The sequence below is a fragment of the Geotrypetes seraphini genome, chromosome 2 (assembly GCF_902459505.1).
Source record: "Geotrypetes seraphini chromosome 2, aGeoSer1.1, whole genome shotgun sequence".
Taxonomy (NCBI): Eukaryota; Metazoa; Chordata; class Amphibia; order Gymnophiona; family Dermophiidae; genus Geotrypetes; species Geotrypetes seraphini.
This window is the reverse complement of record NC_047085.1, coordinates 207,066,978-207,089,116: the sequence shown is the minus strand read 5'-3', so window position 1 is coordinate 207,089,116 and position 22,139 is coordinate 207,066,978. Positions and strand designations below refer to the sequence as shown.

General features: G+C 47.2%; 2 protein-coding genes across 7 annotated transcripts in view; one reads left to right on the top strand and one right to left on the bottom strand.

Moving 5' to 3' along the window:
* RPP40 (ribonuclease P/MRP subunit p40) overlaps positions 1-3,171 on the bottom strand; it is a 91,369-nt gene extending 88,198 nt beyond the window's left edge. For 3 of the 4 annotated variants that reach the window (XM_033934775.1, XM_033934776.1, XM_033934777.1), the window contains exon 1: positions 2,994-3,171. In XM_033934775.1, the coding sequence (XP_033790666.1) occupies positions 2,994-3,110 (117 nt within the window). In that variant the 5' untranslated portion in view covers positions 3,111-3,171. The remainder of the gene's footprint in view (positions 1-2,993) is intronic. The other variant, XM_033934774.1, reaches the window with a different exon arrangement.
* Positions 1,765-20,548, top strand: PPP1R3G (protein phosphatase 1 regulatory subunit 3G). Of its 3 annotated transcripts, none has more exons than XM_033934780.1 (2): positions 1,765-1,822; positions 18,363-20,548. In XM_033934780.1, exon 2 carries the CDS (start codon positions 18,860-18,862, stop codon positions 19,499-19,501), a length of 642 nt encoding a protein of 213 aa, XP_033790671.1. In that variant the 5' UTR covers positions 1,765-1,822; positions 18,363-18,859; the 3' UTR covers positions 19,502-20,548. The 3 variants fall into 3 exon arrangements, with proteins under 3 accessions (XP_033790671.1, XP_033790669.1, XP_033790670.1); XM_033934778.1 differs by lacking the exon at positions 1,765-1,822 and adding an exon at positions 3,019-3,149; XM_033934779.1 differs by lacking the exon at positions 1,765-1,822 and adding an exon at positions 3,156-3,271.
* The last annotated feature ends 1,591 nt before the right edge of the window (positions 20,549-22,139 follow it).

Below are 22,139 nucleotides of genomic sequence, written 5' to 3'. Positions count from 1 at the left end.
TCGACAAAGTTCCGCATGAAAGGCTTCTCAGGAAACTACAAAGCCATGGAATAGAGGGAGATATACAAAGGTAGATAGGCAAATGGTTGGAAAACAGAAAGCAGAGAGTGGGCATAAATGGGAAGTTCTCAGACTGGGAGAAAGTGACTAGTGGTGTGCCCCAGGGCTCAGTGCTTGGGCCGATCCTATTTAATATTTATATCAATGACCTGGAAGACGGATTATCCAGTGAGATCATTAAGTTTGCAGACGACACAAAGCTATGCCGGGCAATCAGATCGCAGGAGGATAGCGAGGAACTCCAGAGCTACTTGTATCAGTTAGAGAAATGGGCAGAGCAATGGCAGATGAAGTTCAACGTGGAGAAATGCAAAGTAATGCATTTAGGTAGTAAGAATAAGGAACACGAGTATAGAATGTCAGGCGCAACTCTGGGTAAGAGCGAACAAGAAAAGGACCTGGGTGTACTGATAGATAGGACCCTGAAGCCGTCGGCACAATGCACGGCAGTGGCAAAGAAAGCAAACAAAATGTTAGGCATGATAAAGAAAGGAATCACGAGTAGATCGGAGAAAGTCATAATGCCGCTTTATAGAGCAATGGTCAGACCACACTTGGAATACTGTGTCCAACATTGGTCTCCCAACCTAAAGAAGGATATAAAACTGTTGGAGAGGGTGCAGAGACGAGCAACGAAGTTAATAAGAGGTATGGAGAACTTGGAATATGAGGAACGACTCAAGAAACTGGGACTGTTCTCCCTTGAGAAGAGGAGGCTGCGAGGGGACATGATCGAGACGTTCAAAATGCTGAAAGGCATCAATAAAATAGAGCAGGAAAATAAATTATTTACATTGTCCAACGCGACACGGACAAGAGGACATGGTTTGAAGCTAAGGGGGGACAAGTCCAGGACAAATGTCAGGAAGTTCTGTTTTACGCAGCGAGTGGTAGACGCCTGGAATGCTCTCCCAAAGGAGGTTATTAAGGAATCCACTGTGCTGGGATTCAAAGGCAAATTAGATGCACATCTCCTTACGAGAGGCATAGAGGGATATGGGTGACTAAAACTACCTCAGGTGTATACCTGACTGGGCCTCCGCGTGTGCGGATCGCCGGACTCGATGGACCATGGGTCTGATCCGGAGATGGCAGTTCTTATGTTCTTATGTTCTACCGACCGCCCCCCCCCCCCGACATTACCGATCTCCCTCCCACCCCGACACTACCGATTGCTGGCAGGAGGGTGTCCAATCCCTCCTGCCTGAAGACGCACCCCCCCTGCCCCCCCCCAGCGCTAACAACCCCCAAACCTCCAAACTAACCTGTTCTTCAGGCCAGACGGTTCTTGCCCGTCCAGCCTGTAGGCCCGCCTGGTCGAAATGAGGCGGGCTCGCCACTTCCCAGCCCATCCCGCCGAAGCCTAAGGCCTGATTGGCCCAGGCTCTAGAAGCCTGGACCAATCAGGCCTTAGGCATAACGGATCCGCCCATCCCCACTTAATCTAAGGCCTGATTGGCCAATCAGATCTTAGACTTAGTGGGGGGGGGGGGTTTGGGGGTTGTTAGTGCCAGGGGGGGGTGCGTTTTCAGGCAGGAGGGATTGGACGCCCTCCTGCCAGCAATTGGCCAATCAGACCTTAGAGTTAGTGGGGATGGGCAGACCCGCTATGCCTAAGGCCTGATTGGTCCAGGCTTCTAGAGCCTGGGCCAATCAGGCCTTAGGCTTCGGCGGGATGGGCCGGGAAGGGGCGAGTCCGCCTCATTTCGACCAGGCGGGCCTACAGGCTGGACGGGCAAGAACCGTCTGGCCTGAAGAACAGGTTAGTTTGGAGGTTTGGGGGTTGTTAGCGCCGGGGGGGGGTGCGTTTTCGGGCAGGAGGGATTGGACACCCTCCTGCCAGCAATCGGTAGTAACGGGGTGGGAGGGAGATCGGTAATGTCGGGGGGGGAGGGAGATCGGTAATGTTGGGGGGGGGGGCATCCGATCGGACAGGCCGCGGCCCGCTATACTTATAGCGGCAGAGAGATCCCTTGCCGCGATAAGTATAGCGGCTGCGTCTACTTACAATGTAGACCAGCATTTTGCTGGCCTACATTTTAAGGTTTCTTCCTCTACTAGGGAGACGCGTAGGGCCACCTAGGTTCGCCTAAGGCCCTTAGGTGAGCTTAGGCATCTTGCGGGTCTCCCTAGGCTCCCGGAGGCGCCTTCAGGCCTGCCTGGGGAGCATTTTTTTTAAAAAACGTGCATCCCGATTGGCTGATTAGACAGCTGTAGGACGCCTACAGCTGCCTAAAATCGGGACGCACTTTTGGAGAATCAGGGCCTTAGTGCATGCTAAATCGGCTATCGTGCCTTAGTAAAAGACCCACATGAGCATTGGGAACAGCGCAGAGCATTTAGCGCGGCTCCCTACGCTAATAACCACTATCGCTGTTTAGTAAAAAGGAGAGGGGGGGGGGGTTGCTGGTGCACGTGTTAAAGTAAATTCAGATTATAAAAATGTATTTTATCTCATATGCTCTTACATTAGCTCCCTTCTAATAATAAACAGTCTATAAAATAAATAAGGAGAAGAAAATAAAGCACTGCAAGCACAAAAATCCAGCATATTTCAGACCCGTCAAATTTAATTTTGTTTCCATCAAAAGTATCGAGAAATAGGTTCCATTCCACGCAACCCTAATCAGGTGCTAGAACTGAGCAATATTTCCTAAGCAGCTCGCAGGGTCAAATGCCATATACTAACTACACCACAACATCCTACTGTCAACGACGCGATTTGAATATATAGACCCCCTTCCACCTCCTATATTTAAAACTGGGTATCTCGCTTTTTACTTGCGGACTGCTACTAGAGCAGTGTTTCAATTCAAAGGCGACCGCCCCTTTAAACGCACGTCTTACGCAGCGCCACAGGACGGGGGGAAAAAAATGCCCTAGGGCCACGCACAGCGCTATTCCGTCCTCCTGCACGCGCTCTGTTTACTCACCCTGCAGTTGAAAGGGTGTCCGCGGATGGCCGCCGCGTGCCGGGACCGTTCGAGCTGGAAGTTGGACCTCTCAGAGACGAGGAGATGCCTTGGGCAGCGCTCCCACTCTCGCAGCATGCTGAGAAGCGGCTCTTCCTGCTTCCCGGCAACTGCTGCGTAAGAACAAGAGACAGAAAAAATGAACTCGCGCACGCGCGCGCTTTTTCTTGGGCGGGGAAACTTTTGCTGCGCGCTGCCGGTAGAGGATGACAGACACCGGCGGGAACTTTGTAGTGTTGGTACGTGGAGGGGCTGAAGAGGTGCTTTGCTCCCTCGCCCCAACCAGGGATCCCCCCCCTCCCTATTATTTGTAGAAGTAGCAGGGGAAAGTGCTGTGTGTATGATAGAAATAGACGGCAGATAAGGGCCACGGCCCATCCAGTCTGCCCACCGCAATGACCCTTCCCCACCTAACTCAGTGAATAGATCCCACGTATCTATCCCATTTGGCCTTAAAATCAGGCACGCTGCTGGCCTCAGTGACCTGAAGTGGAAGATTATTCCAGCGATCAACCACTCTCTCAGTGAAAAATAATTTCCTGGTGTCACTGTGCAGTTTCCCTCCCCTGATTTTCCACGGGTGCCCCCTGGTTGCCGTGGGACCCATGAGAAGGAAGATATCTTCTTCCACTTCGATGCGACCCGTGAGATACTTGAACGTCTCGATCATGTCTCCCCTCTCTCTGCGTTCCTCGAGTGAGTAGAGCTGTAACTTATCCAGCCTTTCCTCGTAAGGGAGATCCTTGAGACCCGCGATCATCCGGGTTGCCATTCTCTGCACCGACTCTAGTCTCAGCACATCTTTTCGGTAATGCGGCCTCCAAAATTGCACACAGTACTCCAGGTGTGGTCTCACCATGGATCTATACAATGGCATAATGACTTCAGGCTTACGGCTGACGAAACCCCTGCGTATGCAACCTATGATTTGCCTTGCTTTGGAGGAAGCTTGCTCCACTTGACTGGCAGCCTTCATGTCCTCACTGACGATCACCCCTAGGTCACGCTCTGCTTCAGTTCTTGTTAGGATCTCGCCATTTAGGGTGTAAGTCTTGCATGGATTATGGCTGCCTAGGTGCATGACTTTGCATTTTTTGGCATTGAAGCTGAGTTGCCAGGACCTAGACCAGCGCTCCAGTAGTAGTAGGTCGTGCATCATGTTGTCGGGCATTGAGTTTTTGTCTGTTGTACTCTTGGCCACTACATTGCTTAGTTTGGCGTCATCAGCGAATAATGTTATTTTACCTCGGAGACCTTCTGCCAAGTCTCTTATGTAGATGTTGAACAGGATCGGGCCCAGGACGGAGCCCTGTGGCACTCCACTGATCACCTCCGTCGTTTCGGAGGGGGTGCCATTCACCATTACCCTCTGAAGCCTACCCTCAAGCCAGTTCCCAATCCATTTCGTCAGCGTGTCGCCCAATCCTATAGAACTCATTTTGCTCAGCAACCTGCGGTGTGGTACGCTATCGAATGCTTTGCTGAAGTCCAGGTATACGATGTCCAGGGACTCCCCAACATCCAGCTTTCTCGTCACCCAGTCAAAGAAGCCGATCAGGTTGGATTGGCAGGATCTCCCCTTAGTAAATCCATGTTGACGGGGATCACGTAGATTCTCCTCGTTCATGATCGTATCCAATTGGCATTTGATTAGAGTTTCCATTAGTTTGCTCACTATTGATGTGAGACTCACCGGTCTGTAGTTTGCTGTTTCCATCTTGGAGCCTTTCTTATGGAGTGGGATGACGTTAGCCATTTTCCAGTCCAACGGGATGTCACCTGTACTAAGGGAGAGATTGAAGAGTGCGGATAGCGGTTCCGCCAAGACATCACACAACTCCCTGAGCACCCTGGGGTGTAGGTTGTCAGGCCCCATTGCCTTGTTAACCTTGAGCTTTGACAGCTCGCAGTAGACACTGCTGGGCGTAAACTCGAAATTACTAAATGGATCAGCTGAGTCAACCCTTGTCTGCAGCTGAGGACCAAGTCCCGGCGCCTCGCGGGTGAAGATTGAGCAGAAGTATTCATTTAACAGTTGGGCTTTCTCCGAGTCCGTTTCTGCATAGTCTCCCCCTGGTTTCCTGAGGCGTACTATCCCACCTGAGTTCTTGTTCCTGTCACTGATATACCTGAAAAAGGATTTATCTCCTCTCTTTATGTTCCTTGCTAAAGACTCCTCCATTCGGAATTTGGCCTCCCTAACTGCTGTTTTGACTGTTTTTGACTTGGTCAGATAGATTTCCCTGGAGTCCTGTTTCCCTGATTGTTTGTAAGAGATGAATGCTTTTTTCTTCTCCTTGATGAGGTCCGAGATCTCCGTAGAGAACCATTGTGGCTTATTGTTCCTACTCCATTTACTTACCGATTTAACATAGCGGTTTGTTGCTTCCTGTATGGTGGCTTTCATAGTTGACCACATTTCTTCCACGTTATCGGTTTCTGTTTGGTTTTGTAGCACCTGGTGAACGAAGTCTCCCATTTCTTTGAAGTTTGTGTCCTTGAATTTAAGGACCTTGGTCAGTGTGGTAGATTTAGTGAAACCTTTTCTGAGATTGAACCATACCATGTTGTGGTCGCTGGAGGCCAATGTGTCTCCCACCGAGACCTCTGTGACACTTTCTCCATTGGTAAGTATCAGGTCTAGGATTGCCTGATCCCTTGTTGGTTCCAACACTAGTTGCCTTAGTCCTGCTCCCTTCAAGGAATTTAATAGCCTCCTGCTGCTGCATGAAGCAGAGGAAAGCGTGACCCAATCCACATCAGGCATGTTGAAGTCACCTAACAATACTGTGTCCCCACGCAAGGTGATATTCTCTATATCTCCGATTAATTCCATATCTTGGTCATCCTGTTGTCTTGGGGGTCTGTATACTACGCCAAGATACAGGCATTTGTCCTTCCCTCTGGCCAAATTTACCCAAAGGGATTCCCCAGTGTACCGTACATCTGTGATTCTGGTGACTTTAATGTCATCTTTAGTATATAATGCTACACCTCCTCCCATTTTGCCCTCCCTGTCCTGGCGAAGCAAGTTGTAACCCGGTATGACCATGTCCCACCCGTGGGAGTCTGTGAGCCAGGACTCAGATATCGCCACCACATCCAAGTCGGCATTTATCATTTCTGTTTCCAGTTCCAGGATCTTGTTTCCCAGACTGTGGGCGTTGACGTACATAGCCCTCCATGTTGTATGTTTGTTATGTCTCAGTGGGGACATTCCTGCTATAGCAACTAGGCCACCTTTAGCATTATTTGCATGTCTCGTACTCTTCCTAGACCCAGAGCTGCAACGTGCACCTTTCCCGGACTCCCCACACCCAGAACTACAGTTTATGCCTAACCCAGACTCAGAATTGTGTGTACTCTGTGGGGGTATTCCCTCTTGAGCAGCTTGACTTCCTATAATACAGTTTGCAGTGTGTATTCTGTCGCTGGACCCAGAATTACAATGTGTACTTCTCCTAGTCCCAGAATCACAGTGTGCACCCCTCCTAGATCCAGAATTACAATTTGAACTCCCCTTAGACCCAGATTTACAATGTATACTCCCCTTAGCCCCAGCATAACAATGTGACCCAGAATTATAATGTGACCCTGAATTATAGTGTTTACTTTCTTTAGTCTCCCTTACTTCAGTCTCAAGAAGAAATTGGTAGCTTAACTCTTCAAGTAGGTTGTTTGTGCCAGTACCCTCCCCCAACTTACCTAGTTTAAAGCCTTGTGAAGTAGGCGGGCTAAGCGGTGTCCCAGGACGTTCTTCCCTCTTCTGGTCAGGTGTAACCCGTCTGGTCCCTGTAATCCTTGCAGTGCCTCTCCATGGTGCAGGAACCCAAAGTTCATCTCCTTGCACCATCCTCGCAGCCAGTCGTTCGCCCTCCGGATGCGATCCTCCCTGGCCCTGCCCTTGCCCCTCACTGGGAGGATCGAGGAGAAGACCACCTGCGCATCCATCCTCCTCAGCTTCTCACCCAGGGCTCTGAAGTCATCGGGTATGCTCTCCGCGGTGCTCCTGGCGGTGTCATTGGTTCCGACGTGGATGAGAATCATGGGGAAGTGGTCTCTGGGCTTGATGAGTCTGTCCAGGCAAGCAGTTACATCCCGGATCCTGGCCCCTGGCAAACAGCAGACCTCTCTTGATTGCAGATGTGGTCTACAAATTGGTCCCTCGGTGCCCCTTAGTAGCGAATCCCCGATGACTACCACCCTGCGCTTCTTAGGGGTGGTTCGATCTGTTGACTCCGGAACTGGAACCGTCTGCTGAACAACCTCCTGTACCTCGTTGTCAGGATCTTCCTGAAGTAGCTGGTATCTGTTCTTAAGGGTGATTTGAGGTGTCGATGTGGAGTTGCCCTGCATGTGAGAGAAGAAACAGAATTAGGTTTACTGCGTTTTCCTGTGGAGGAAGTCACAAGCTGCCAGGAATCAGCGTCCTCAGTAACTTCCTGAATACCGATGGTTGGTTTCAAGTTTGTAGGTTTTGAAGCTTTGGGTGTCTCTAGGATGGCCCTGTCAGGTTCTTGTTCAGCGATCTGGGACAGCTCCTGTATGACTCCATCGATGAAGGTTTCATCGTCACGGATGCTTCTTAAGCATTGAACCTCTTCTCTCAGGCTCCTCAGCTCTCGCAGAAGGCTTTCATCAGGCTGAACCATTGCTTCCGTCTGTGTGGAGACTGTAGACATCTTTGAGGGGATGGCCTCGGTCTGTACAGAGACCTCCGCTCTCTGTCCTGGCTTTCCTTCTGACTGTACGAAGACCGTAGCCATCCCCTGGGAACTACCGGCTAATGAAGTGCCTGTCTTGGTTGAAGTCTTGCTGCTTCTAGTTCTGCCTGCCATTGAAAAATAAAGAAAAATTTTTATTTAATTTATTTTATGTTTTTTTTTTTTTTTGTTTTTTTTTTTTAAGGGGTAGGGGCTGTTAGGTGTAGGTCAGAAGGTGTTGAGGTTGGAGGGATAGAAGTAGTTAGTTCTTAGTCAGAGGGATAGAGTAGTTAATTAATTGTTGGTTAGATTTGCCTGCTTGTTAGTGTGCTAGTGAGGTCAGTCTGATTAGAGGATGTTAGAGGATAGTGTGGTCTGCCTGTTTAAGATAGTAATATAGTAGTCTATAAATGAGCACAGAGACTGCAAGCATATGCTTTTAATGGAGAAGCTTAATGGGTAGAGCTGGAGAGCAGCCAAGTTACCCAGTAGAGAATGACATGGGGATGGGTTCCTGCAGCAAACAATGGTAAGTATGCCAGTTTACCGTGAGCCTTGCTCCCGCAGCAAAAAAAAAAAAAAAAATCGCACCAGGGTCAAACTCAGGTACAGCGATAGCAGTAAATCAACTCCCCCCTCCCAATGGGTCAGCATCTCCACCCCAGCTCCCCTCAGCCTGTGTTACCTGAAGGAGCTAGCTGCATCACAATAAAATTTTTTAAGAGGCCTTCTGCCAACGAGCCCTTCCTTGATGTAACTTCCAGTTTAGCAAAACCAGAAGTTACATCAAGGAGGGGCTTGTGGCAGAAGGAAGGCCTCGGAACTGGCCTCTGAAGAATTTTCACCTTGGCACAGTTTTAGCTGAAGGAGCAAGCTGCACCACGATGAACAATCTTTAGAGGCCTTCAAGGCCTTCCTTCTGCTGATGAGACCCTCCTTGATGTAACTTCTGGTCATGTATTTGGGCTGCAAAATCCTGAGGGAATGGTACCGTTTAGGGGGTGAAGAACTTATGTGCATGACAGAAGAGCGAAAGTTGGGTGATGATCTTAAGGTGGCCAAACAGGTTGAAAAAGTGACAGCAAAAGCTAGAAGGATGCTAGGCTAGGGTACATAGAAAGAGGTATGGGCAGTAGGAAGAAGGAGATATTGATGCCCCTGTATAAGACTGGTGAGACTTCATTTAGAATATTGTGTACAATGCTGGAGACCACACCTTTAAAAAGATATAAAAAGGATGGAGTCAGTCCAGAGGAAGGCTACTAAAATGGTGCGAGGTCTTTGTCATAAGGCGTATGGAGACAGACATAAAGATGTCAATATGTATACTTTGGAGGAAAGGCGGGAGAGGGGAATATAGAAACATAGAAATAGACGGCAGATAAGGGTCCACGGCCCATCTAGTCTGCCCACCTTAATGTCCCTCCCCTACCTTTGCCCTGTGAATAGATCCCATGTGCCGATCCCATTTGGCCTTAAAATCAGGCACGCTGCTGGCCTCAATCACCTGTAGTGGAAGACTATTCCAGCGATCAACCACTCTTTCGGTGAAAAAGAATTTCCTGGTGTCACCTCGTAGTTTCCCGCCCCTGATTTTCAACGGATGCCCTCTTGTTGTCGTGGGACCCTTGAAAAAGAAGATATCTTCCTCCGCCTCGATGCGGCCCGTAAGATACTTGAACGTCTCGATCATGTCCCCCCTCTCTCTGCGCTCCTCGAGCGAGTATAGCTGTAATTTGTCAAGCCGTTTTTCGTATGGTAGATCCTTGAGTCCCGAGACCATCCGGGTGGCCATTCTTTGCACCGACTCCAGTCTCAGCACATCCTTGCGATAATGCGGCCTCCAGAATTGCACACAGTATTCCAGGTGGGGCCTCACCATGGATCTATACAATGGCATAATGACTTCCGCCTTACGACTGACGAAACCCCTTCGTTTGCAGCCCATGATTTGTCTTGCCTTGGACGAAGCCTGCTCCACTTGATTGGCAGACTTCATGTCCTCACTGACGATTACCCCCAAGTCTCGTTCTGCTACCGTTTTTGCTAGGATCTCGCCATTAAGGGTATAAGACTTGCATGGATTCTGGCTGCCCAGGTGCATAACTTTGCATTTTTTGGCATTGAAGTTGAGTTGCCATGTCCTAGACCATCGCTCCAGTAGGAGTAGGTCGTGCATCATGTTGTCGGGCACTGAATCTTCGTCTGTTGTGCATTTGCCCACTACATTACTAAGTTTGGCATCATCGGCGAATAATGTTATTTTACCTCGAAGCCCTTCTGCCAAGTCTCTTATAAAGATGTTGAATAGGATTGGGCCCAATAGAGACATTTAAATACCTACATGGCATAAATGCGCATGAGTTGAATCTCTTTTGAAAAAGAGGGCATAGGATGAAGTTAAGTGGGGATAGGCTCAGGAGTAATCTAAGGAAATACTTTTTTACAGAAAGGGTGGTAGATGTGTGGAACAGTCTCCCAGAAGCCAGATTTTAGAAATCTTAGCAAAGCCGATGCCTACAGCATGGCATTACCTGTAGGTACTAGGTTCCTTGGTAGCAACTATAGAGATATGTCCATGAGCCAGAGCCCAGTTGTGTCCCCTACAGAATGCACTACTTGCATGTTGGTTGCCTCAAGACTCTCTCCAGTCATAGCCTGAATAGTAGAGGCACACCAGAGTCTACAGTGGTAACTCTTTCTGGAGTCTATCCAAAGTTTTCCCTCTCCGTATAGAGTCTTAGGTAATCCTGATGACTGATGCCATTCTTTATCCCAGGACAAGCAGGCAGGTATTCTCACATATGGGTGACGTCATCGACAGAGCCCGGATGCGGACGCCTCACAAGCAGACTTGCTTGAAGAAACTCAAAGTTTCGAGTTGCTCACACTATGCATGTGTGAATGCCTTCCCGCCCAGCGTAGGACACGTCTCCTCAGTTTTCAGCGGAGCCGAGAAGTTCGTCTTTGACTCTCTGCGTTAACTTCGTTATTTGTGCCTTCTCTGAACCGCGGTTTGTTATTTTTTTTTCCTCACAAATAGCTGTTCTTCTTTTCCGAGTTAAGAGCCATTCAGTTGGCTCTGCAGAACTTCCAAGCAAGTCTACAAGGCAAAGTAGGTTCTTTTCAAATAATGCCAGAGCTGTGGCATATGTCAACACGAGGAGGAACTAAGAGTGTTCCACTGAAGGTGGAGGCCCATTACTGTTTTGCTGGGAGGATGCCCATCTACAGGTTTTCACTGCGGCTCATGTAGTGGGACTGGACAATGTCCAAGCTGACTACTTCGGCCAGCAAATCCTGGATCCAGTGGAACAGTCCCTGTCCTAGAGAGCATTCAACTACATTGTGAAATACTGGGGGTGGTCTGCTTTCCATCTCATGGCTTCAATGGACAACTGGAAAGCCCTTTGCTTCTTCAGTTGAAGTTCCGAGCCCAGAAGCAACAGCATAGACGCTCTAGTACAAGAGTAGGGAACTTCAGTCCTCAAGAGCTGTATTCCAGTTGGGTTTTCAGGATTTCCCCAATGAATATGCATGAGATCTATTTGCATGCACTGCTTTCAATGCATATTCATTGGGGAAATCCCGACTGGAATACGACTCTCGAAGACCGGAATTCCTTACCCCTGCTCTAGTACAACTATGGCCAGTGATGGGGCTATTTTATGTGCCCCCTCCAACACTGATGATAAGCAGGGTCCTTCGTAGGATAACGATCTATCAAGGATCGGTAATCCTTGTGGGCCAAGATTGGCCGTGACGTCCTTGGTATGCGGATCTAGTCCAGATGCAGCTGGATAGCTACCTCAAACTAGTACTGCACCAGGATCTTCTGTTACAGCAGCGGTCTCAAACTCAAACCCTTTACAGAGCCACATTTTGGATTTGTAGGTACTTGGAGGGTCTCAGAAAAAATAGTTGTCTTATTAAAGAAATGACAATTTTGCATGAGGTAAAACTTTATAGTTTATAAATCTTTCCTTTTGGCTAAATCTTAATAATAATATTATCATTTATAGCTAAAGGACATTTGATCAAGAAACGGTTTTAATTTACTTTTGTGATTATAATAAACATACCGAGGACCTCAAAATAGTACCTGGCGGGCCGCATGTGGCCTCTGGGCCACGATTTTGAGACTACTGTGTTACAGAGACCCATAGTCCTAGAGAATCTGGAATGCTTTGAGCATATGGCATGGCTATTGAGTGCATAGCCTTACCAAGAACAGGCTATTCAAATATGGTTATCATAACTCTTTTACAATCAAAGAAACCTGTGACTGTAGTATCCACAAAGTGTGGAAACTTTTTCAGGACTGATGTAAGGAGAAATAGTTAGATCCCTTTAGGGCATTTCCGAGGTAATGTCGTTTCTGCAGGACAGCTTAGAGAAGGGCCTGGCGGCAGGATCTCTAAAGGTTCTAATAGATAGTCTTTCATGTTACAGAGCTTGCGTGGACAAAGTCTAGCCTCTCATCCAGATGTTCCCAGATCTTGAAGGGAGCTCTCCGAAGTCTAGTATGGCAGCTGGTCCCTATGTGAAATCTCAATATTGTATTATGGGCCCTTGCTAAAGTATTGTATGAGCCGCTGTCAGAGGAGTCTCTCCTGGATCTAACAGTCTTCTTGGTTATGATCACTTCAGCTAGGAGGGCGGTGGAACTGCAGGCGTTATCTTGCATAGAGCCTTTCCTCAAATTCATAGAGGCAGGGGTGTCCTTGCACACCGTGCCTTCCTTCTGCCAAAGGTAGTTTTGGCATTCCATGTCAATCAGGAAGTGTGTTTTCTGTTTTTCACCCCAAGGACAAGAAGAAACAGGACAGAGGATTAAAGTTGCTGGATGTCAAGAGAGTTCTTCCTTGAGGTGACAAATGACTTCTACCTGTCGGATCACCTATTTGGACCAGTTCTAGCTGTCAAGAAAGACCAGCTTCTAAATCTTCTATTTCCCAATGGATCCACATGGCTGTTTCCTTGGCGTACATTGGCTGTGGCAAGCAGTCTCCAATTGCTGTCAAAACTCACTCTACCAGAAGTGTGGCTTCCTCCTGAGCAGAGTCCAGGGCAGTCCTGCCCAATAAAATTTGTAGGGCAGCAACATGGTCTGCTCTCCATACCTATACAAAATTTTACAAAGTAGTCATGACGCGGCTTTTGGGTCCTTTGTGCTGGGTACAAGCTCATCTGTCCTGCCCTAGTCTAGTCTCAAGGGGCTGCTTTGATGGATCCTTCTCCACTACTGTTCCATTATCAAACAGTGTATGTTTCTCAGGGCTTTGGCTTGGGACCTCTTCTTTTCTCTCTCTTTACTTATTCCAGTGGTGTAGCCATGGGTTGGCCTAGGCTCATGCCTACCCAGAATTCTGGTACCCTTATGGATGGTGGGGATTGTCAAGCCTCACAGCCAGAACAAGTGATTTCCCTATCTGCTACAGCTGGCAGCATAGGAGCTGGCTCTGTGGGTGATTGAGCACCCCCCAATATTGAACAAACATATTGAGTGTGTCCAGAGAGAATTAATTTCCACTGAGTTTATCATCCCTAATAATTTGTAATTGTTGGCTCCTGTGGTCAACAGCACTTTCCACCCGATGTCATTGCGCCAATCATATACCCCATGCGCATGTTGAAAAACCAAGTGTGCAGGATGGGAGAGGCGGGCATGGCGGCAACAGATAGAAAGTGCTGCCGTCAAAGGCAACTAGGGAAATCACTTGTTCTGGCTGTCAAAAAACACCTTCAGCTGGCAGTGCTTAGGAATCCCCCAGCAGCTTAGCTATTTATTTTATTCTTTCGAGGGGACAAAGATAGAAAACATGGGGGGGGGGGGGGAAATTGTGTGCACCCAGTTTGGGTTCAGGCCTACCTAAAATACTATGTCTGGCACACTACTTGTTCCCTTGGTGCTCTGATCTCCAGTGGTTTTCAGTACCATGATTTCACTCTTTACACCAGAAATTTTACCATGTCCAAGTCTCAGCCATTCAGGTTGTCCCATGTGAAATAAGTGAAACTAATTTTTTTAGCCATCATGCTGTGGCTTTCTTCAGGGAGGTATAAAAGTTGTCTTTATATAGTAAGTCCTCAAACCTGATTGGAGTTTAAAATAGGTGGTTTTATTGTAGCAGTTTTGATTCTGAAAGGTAGGAAGATTCATTGCTATAGTCTAAACTGTGGAAAACAGGAAATTTGGGGCAAGAATTTGAGGCAGGAAAGTTCACTGGCTGGAAAAATTGATGTGAGAAATCCACTGGTCACAATTTTACATTTTGGTGGGAGAATTTGTTGGAACAATTCAGGCTCTGAGGGAGGGAATTCTGTTGGCGACACAACATCAACAGAAACAAATGTCAAAATTTGACTCAGAATCCAAAGCTGCCTCTTCTGTGTGCCAGGGCATGTCTTAAAAGAGCTGTTCTCATTGCCCAAATGCTATCCCTGATATTAAATACACTTGAGTTTCTGAATGTAGACTTCTAAGCTAGGTACCAAAATTTGTGCCCTATTTTCAGCCAGAATGCTTTCAGTTGAAAATTCATCTTAATTTAGAGACTTAAAAGTTATAAATTTATGAGCTAAGGGGGCAGTTCTATAACTGGGTGCCACAATGTAACCGAACCATGCCACATACTGAGCACTAATTCTATAACAGCATCAGGGTCCCCAGATATCATTAGAGAATACTAGCTTAAGTCGACATTAGCACATGTACATTTAGGTGCAGCCACTATTGCCGTCAATGGCAGGTGTAAATGGGCATGCCCATGCTCCTCCCACATGTACACACCCCATTGCAGTTACACCCTAAGGCATTTACTGTTACTGAAGAGCACATAGTGCTCTTACACATATAAGTGCTCGTTTTCTGAGCACATCATCGCACATGACCCATTATAGAATTGCTCTGCTAATGCTGAAAATCAGTGCTAATCTTCTATATTTGTTTTCCCTGCTCCAAAACCAACACCAGTTACTATCAACTTTTTATGCTCCTAAATTTAGGAATTCAGTGAAATTTTGAATATAAATGTAGTCACCTAGTCCTATTACATTTTCAGAGGTCAATTTAGGTGCATGACTCTAAAGTTAGGAACATAAATCCTTAGAATATTGGACTCAATATTTATTTTAGCGATAACTATACAGTGGTGCCTCGCATAACGGACGCCTCGCACAGCGAACGCTGCGCACAACGAACTTTATGTCTTGATCCGTACAACGAACTTCGTTTCACACAACGAAGTCGCCCGAGCTGCATCCTTCCGCGCAGGCACTGCGCTTAACTGCCCTCTCTCCGCCTGGTTCCCTCTTGCCCCCCCCCCCGACTCCCCGACACGATCGGGGCAAAAAGGAGCCCAAGCCCTCTTGCCCCGCCGATTCCCCAACTCCCCACACAATATCGGGCCAGGAGGGAGCCCAAGTCCTCCTGGCCACGGCGACCCCCTAACCCCACCCTGCACTACATTACGGGCAGGAGGGATCCCAGGCCCTCCTGCCCTCGACGCAAACCCCCCCTCCCCCCCACGACCGCCCCCCCCAAGAACCTCCGACCGCCCCCCCAGCCGACCCGCGACCCCCCTGGCCGACCCCCACGACACCCCCAACCCCCTTCCCCGTACCTTTCTGTAGTTGGCCGGACAGACGGGAGCCAAACCCGCCTGTCCGGCAGGCAGCCAACGACGGAATGAGGCCGGATTGGCCCATCCGTCCCAAAGCTCCGCCTACTGGTGGGGCCTAAGGCGCCTGGGCCAATCAGAATAGGCCCGGGAGCCTTAGGTCCCTCCTGGGGGCGGGGCCTGAGGCACATGGGCCCAACCCGACCATGTGCCTCAGGCCCTGCCCCCAGGAGGGACCTAAGGCTCCCGGGCCTATTCTGATTGGCCCAGGCGCCTTAGGCCCCACCAGTAGGCGGAGCTTTGGGACGGATGGGCCAATCCGGCCTCATTCCGTCGATGGCTGCCTGCCGGACAGGCGGGTTTGGCTCCCGTCTGTCCGGCCCACTACAGAAAGGTACGGGGAAGGGGGTTGTGGGGGTCGACCAGGGGGGGCGCGGGTCGGCTGGGGGGGCGATCGGAGGTTCTTGGGGGGGGCGGTCGTTGGGGGGGGGGGGGGTTTGCGTCGAGGGCAGGAGGGCCTGGGATCCCTCCTGCCCGTAATGTAGTGCAGGGTGGGGTTAGGGGGTCGCCGTGGCCAGGAGGACTTGGGCTCCCTCCTGGCCCGATTTTGTCGGGGAGTTGGGGAATCGGCGGGGCAAGAGGGCTTGGGCTCCCTTTTGCCCCGATCGTGTCGGGGAGTCGGGGGGGCAAGAGGGCTTGAGCTCCCTTTTGCCCCGATCGTGTCGGGGAGTCGGGGGGGCAAGAGGGCTTGAGCTCCCTCTTGCCCCGATCGTGTCGGGGAGTCGGGGGGGGCAAGAGGGCTTGAGCTCCCTCTTGCCCCGATCGTGTCGGGGAGTCGGGGGGGGCAAGAGGGCTTGAGCTCCCTCTTGCCCCGATCGTGTCGGGGAGGCGGGGGGGGGGCAAGAGGGCTTGAGCTCCCTCTTGCCCCGATCGTGTCGGGGAGTCGGGGGGGGCAAGAGGGCTTGAGCTCCCTCTTGCCCCGATCGTGTCGGGGGTGCCAGGGACCACACGGAGTCACCCACCGTACCACCCGATTCGGGTAAGCGCAGGTATCGGTGGGTGGCTTATTTGCGGGGGGGTGCCTTATTTTACATTTTTTTCTAAAAAGGGGGGGCTGTCTTATTTGATGGCCCTGCCTTATCATCGGGGAAACACGGTAGAAAAAAAAAAAAAAATGAACAGTTAAGTCCCAGTTTTTGCCGCTGAGACTCTGCCCTCTCTCACTGTAAAATTAGACTCTACTTAGTCTGTCTTTAAATTTAAAAAATGTGTGTTGTTTTAAAAAACAATTATGTTTTTAGATGTATCTAAATAAAAATAGTAACCAAAAATTTATCTTTTTTTATGTCACCTTAGCATATTTTATGCTACAGAACGAATTATTTTGTTTTACATGTATTCTTATGGGAAAACGCGTTTCACACAACGAACGTTTCACATAACAAACTTGCTCCTGGAACGGATTAAGTTCGTTGTGTGAGGCACCACTGTACAGTGGTGCCTCACACAACGAACTTAATTGGTTCCAGGAGCAAGTTTGTTATGCGAAAAGTTCGTTATGTGAAACGCGTTTTCCCATAACAATACATGTTAAAAAAAATAATTTGTTCTGCAGCATAAAATATGCTAAGATGACATAAAAAAAGATAAATTTGTCAAAATGGTGAAAATGGTGGTCTTGCTGAGGCCAAACTCTTTGACGAGGTCACACTGTTTTACCCCACATTCACTCCTTCTAATTATTTCCCGTTTCATTTCAACAGAAATCACCTTCCTGCTTTTTTTAGAAGCCATGATATATAAAAAATATTGAGTTTATCTTAAAAGGACAACTGTATACAGTGAGAGAGGGCAGTTAAGCGCAGTGACTAACGACTGCCTGCAGTGCCTGCGCGGAAGGATGCAATACATCGGCAGCTCGGGCAACTTCGTTGTGTGAAACGAAGTTCGTTGTGTGAAACGAAGTTCGTTGTGTGAAACGAAGTTCGTTGTGTGAAGTTCGTTGTGTGAAACGAAGTTCGTTGTGTGAATCAAGACATGAAGTTCGTTGTGTGCAGCGTTCGTTGTGCGAGGCGTTCGTTATGCGAGGCACCACTGTATATTGTTTAACGTGACTGTTTTTAGTTTGTGATGTTTTATTAAAATCAGTTAAGGACTTTGGATTAGCAGACCAACAATAGTTTAAGTAAATAGCTATGGCCCTCCTTTACAAAACCACGGTAGCATTTTTAGCGCCAGCTGTGGCGGCAAGAACTCTGCCGCTCATAAGAATTCTTTGAGTGTAGGAGTTCTTACCACTGCGGCCGGTGCTAAAAATGCTAGCACAGCTTTGTAAAGGAGGGGTTTATCCACAAAGATATAAACAGCATACAGAAAGACCAGAGAGGGTTACTAAAGTGGTGCAAATTTTATATTATGAGTAGACAAGGATTTTTCAGTAGAAAGTTATAGAACACAGGGGCACTGACATGCATTTAGAGGGGTACAGGCAAGGAAGTGTTTCAACACACAAAAAATGGAAAATAAGATATGTAATGTCAGTTTTCCAACAGAGGGGTAAGGAATAAGAATGATAATAGAATTCAAGAAAGCTTAATACAGGTATCAGCAATTCTTAGTGGTGAGGAACAGATGCTAGGTTGAAGACCAAGTCAAGTCTATGACCTAGTGGTTATTTGATTCTTCTATTTTTATATTCTGTTTTCAGGCCACTGGCCTTTCCTCCACCTGTAGAACTGTAAAACAAAGGAGTTATAAAGATCTCATCCTTTTATTCTCAAAATATATTTCTGCCTATTTCACTAATGCCATAGTTTTAAAATAACAATGATATTGAACTGCTACAGAATAGCCCCATAAGCCTGAGCAAATTGCCTCACGCTGATGATCTGATTTGCATGAAGACTAGTGTACAAAACAGACTCTGATGTCATCAGCTATGTAACAGCATGTGCCATTGTGATGATTGCTAAACTTTCAGAAAACCTCTTGCTTTTCTATTTCAGCTCCAGTAAGCTCTGAAACTGAGCAGTACCTACAGGTAGCTGTCACTGTACTATGTGTTATGGCTGACCTTGAAGATTTCCATTGGAAAGGGAGAGGATACTTGTTTTTCTTTTTCCTACACATCCTGTGTTTAATGTCTTTATTTCCTTCTTTATCTGTACATATGGTCCTGTCTCTCCGATGCTTCAAGCCCCTTCCTCTCTCTGGCTAGTACAGAAACTCCTTACCATCAGCAAACTGATTGTCACCTCATGAGCTCATGAGGAGGATTAATACACAGTCCTGGACAGCACTGACTATGTCAGAGGGGCTTTGTGTCACACAAGTAAAACAACTTCAGGAGAGCCAGCTGCAGCTCTGCAGATGCCAGCTGCCAGGAAATCAAAACACTTAAGAGAACAGAAACCATCACCACCCCTGTCAACAGCAAACATTACTGCCTGGAGTTTTATAGAAGCAACGGAATGGAAAAGAGGGATAAAGCGTGAGAGATGTCATGGCATACCAGGAGGATCCCGGTGGTATTTTCAACTACTGGAGAGTAGGTCCCCATAGGTCAGAGAAGTCCCCTGTGCCACTGGGCCTTTACTGGAGTAAAGACACAAAGCCAGCCTCAGGTTTGGACAGATGGACATCCCACTTGACCCACCATCCAGCAGGAAATACAGCTCAGTCTTCGTACAGAAGCCCTGTTGGTCTTTTCCTTGCTCAGGAAGAGCAGCACATTCCACTTCGTAGAACTCTGTCCATGTCGGTGAGTCCAATGGCTCTCTTACAGCCCGCACCAAGCCAGAGAGCCTGCTGCAAGTGCAAGAAGAAGGTGCGGTTTGCAGACTCAATGGGGCTGAGCCTGACTAGCGTCAAGCTCTTCACCAGTTCCGAAGAAGAGCCTTGTATATCGCCAACTTTGTTTTCTGGGCTGAAGAGGCTGACTCTGCCAGATCGGACTCTGGATGACCTCCTGATTAGCAACATGTGGGATTCTTCTACCAGCTTCAGGGGCAAGCTATCAGGAATTGGATCAGCTCGAACCTCTTCTCCTATCTTTCTGACACCCGAATACTTTCCAGCGCTCACAGCAGAGGCCAGAAATGAAGAAGACCTTGTGGAGCGGATGAGACGGGATTTACTCTATTAAGAAATTTGCTGTATTAAGTGGCTGCATTTCTCCTAGCGTCAAACTTTTGTAACCAGAGTAAAGTAATTAGTAACACCACTGTGAAGGCTGTGTAGCCTTGAGAGTCATGTTGCAGTTACACATTAGTCTAGGTAAGGGCTCTTTGTTGCAAGTAGTGTTTCCCCTGTGAGGGAAATTCTACAAACAGACTACAAAGTTTTTGCACACTGACCCTAGGAACTATTAAAAGAGATTTTTGCTGTTAACAGCATAAGAGAAATCTATTTAGGTATGTGCTCTGAACACTTGGGACCAAATTTAAGGACTAGAAAATTAAATATGAAATAAAAAAAATTGCAAAAATGTAGGCCTCCCCTGAGAAGGAATCCTTCCTTAACATTTCTGTGTATTAGTAAATTCTGATATACTGTAGAGCAAATTAATTGTGCCAGAGGCCTAAATCTGAGGATGGCCTGACTCTTAGAATCACTTTTGTAGTCCTCAAAAGGTACTGCATTTGTTTAAAGAGTCATGAGACATTCTCACTTCTTTCCAGGCAACACATTATTAGTCTATAGAGACCTTGAAGTAAATATCCTTCCAACATCAGAGGAAAGACCTCCTTTAATCTGATAATCCTCTTATTTTCTAAATTTGGGGGATATTTTTAGAAAACATGTTTTACATATAGAAAAGGGCTTATATAAAATTGTGTGAGAGTATACAAGTAAAAGGAAGGCATACAGAAAGAATATGCCTACTTTTTTGTGAGCTTTTGTGTAGGTATGTTCAGGGGGCATAGTTTCGATAGAACTAGGGAAGAATTGTAATATGCATATGTATTTTATAAAATGTATGAGTACGTACAGACTAGATGTAAATTCATGTATTACTTGGGGTGGTTCAGGGCGTCTATATTGCCTTTAAAAAATAGCTTAAACTAAGTACCTTTTTCACAACTTTGACCATAGGCATCCTGTGATAAAATTAGCTTCTTAAAGGGCAATTTTTATAGTATTTTCATGTTTAAAAAAACATTTTATCCATGCTCCTAAATAAACAGTATGAAAATTTCTCCTTGTGTATGCAAATAGAAGTGGAAAGGTTGATACTGATTTAACCAGCCAGGAACAGCTCCTGGGGCAGTTAATCACTTGTGTGGGGCTGATATTCAGTGGCAGTTAACTAGTTAGTGCCACTAAGGGGTCCTTTTACTAAGGTGCGCTAAAAATTATCGTGCGCTAAATGCTAACATGTCCATTATATCCTATGGATGCGTTAGTATTTGGCGCGCACTAAGACACACTAGCTCGTCTTAGTAAAATATTAAGCATTGACCCAAACAAAAAACAGCTATTTTGTGGACAGTCTGGAGGTAGAATTAGCACTTATGCAGTTAAGTGCCAGTATTCAGCACTTACCCCTCCCCCTTTTACAAAACCACAAAAGCAGCTTTTAGCACAGACCGATGCGTTGAACGCTCTGCACTGCTCCCGACACTCATAGAGTTCCTATGAGCATCAGGAGCAATGTTAAGCGGTTAATCTTATGTGGTTAAGTCACAGGTCGTGTCGAGGTGGAAAACGACATATTCTTTCCTAAGGGACCTTCAGTCACAAGGGGGCACCCGCTCAAACTCAGAGGAGGGAGATTTGGTGGTGACACCAGGAAGTATTTCTTTACAGAAAGGGTGGTGGATCACTGGAACAAACTACCGGTTCAGGTGATCAAGGCCACTAGCGTGCTCGACTTTAAGAATAAATGGGACATCCAGTGGGATCTCTACGTGGGTCGAGCAGCACTCTGACTTAATGGGGTGGGACAGTAGAGTGGGCAGACTTGATGGGCTATAGCCCTTTTCTGCCGTCATCTTTCTATGTTTCTAAGTGCTAAATACTGCACTTTAACCAGTTAAGTTGTAGCTGGCGGTGGTGAACAAAAAAAATGTGACCACCTCCAGCTGAATGTCAACTCTGTAGTTTAGGTGGGGTTGTTCCTGGGGTAGAGTAAGATCTGAATAGATAATGTGAAGCTTGGGATTTTCAAAATAACATGCATTGTTTTGGCCAGAAAGCATAGCCACAGAGAAGAACACGTCTCTGCAGGTACTTTTAACCTATAGCAATTTTCAGTGTGCTTTGTTGAAAATTGGAGCAAAGGCTTTATAGCAATGTAGGCAGTTTGAAAATTATGATCACCTCCAACACATTCCCACTGGAAAAATGTCTGAGCAATAAAGCTAACAATACTGTTATTTGGGGGTGGGGTGGGGGGATTATTCCTTCTTTATTGAAAATATTCATCAGCATAGGGGAAACCTTTGTGCATTGGATTGGGCTCCAGGCTGTTCTTATCTAAGCTAATAGCCTTGAGAGAAACATTCTAGAGAAATTCTGAAATAACTTAGTCAAAATTAATTCCCTCAATTTTATCTGTACATGAAGGCTCTGATTCTGCAAAGCGCGTCTAAAGTTAGGCACAGTTTGAACATCTAAGATAGGCACCTTTGTAGAATCGCACTCAGTGACACTCAGCACTGTTTAGATGTCTAAATTTTTAGGCGTCCTTTAGAGAATCAGGTTTTAGGTGAGAATTAGATGTCCAAACAATGTCCTTAATGTTATATTTTATTATTATGATGTTATTAGAGTGGCAATTT

Excerpts from the sequence above, each read along its gene's own strand:
- PPP1R3G (XM_033934780.1), top strand. The coding sequence starts at position 18,860 with ATGGCATACCAGGAGGATCCCGGTGGTATTTTCAACTACTGGAGAGTA.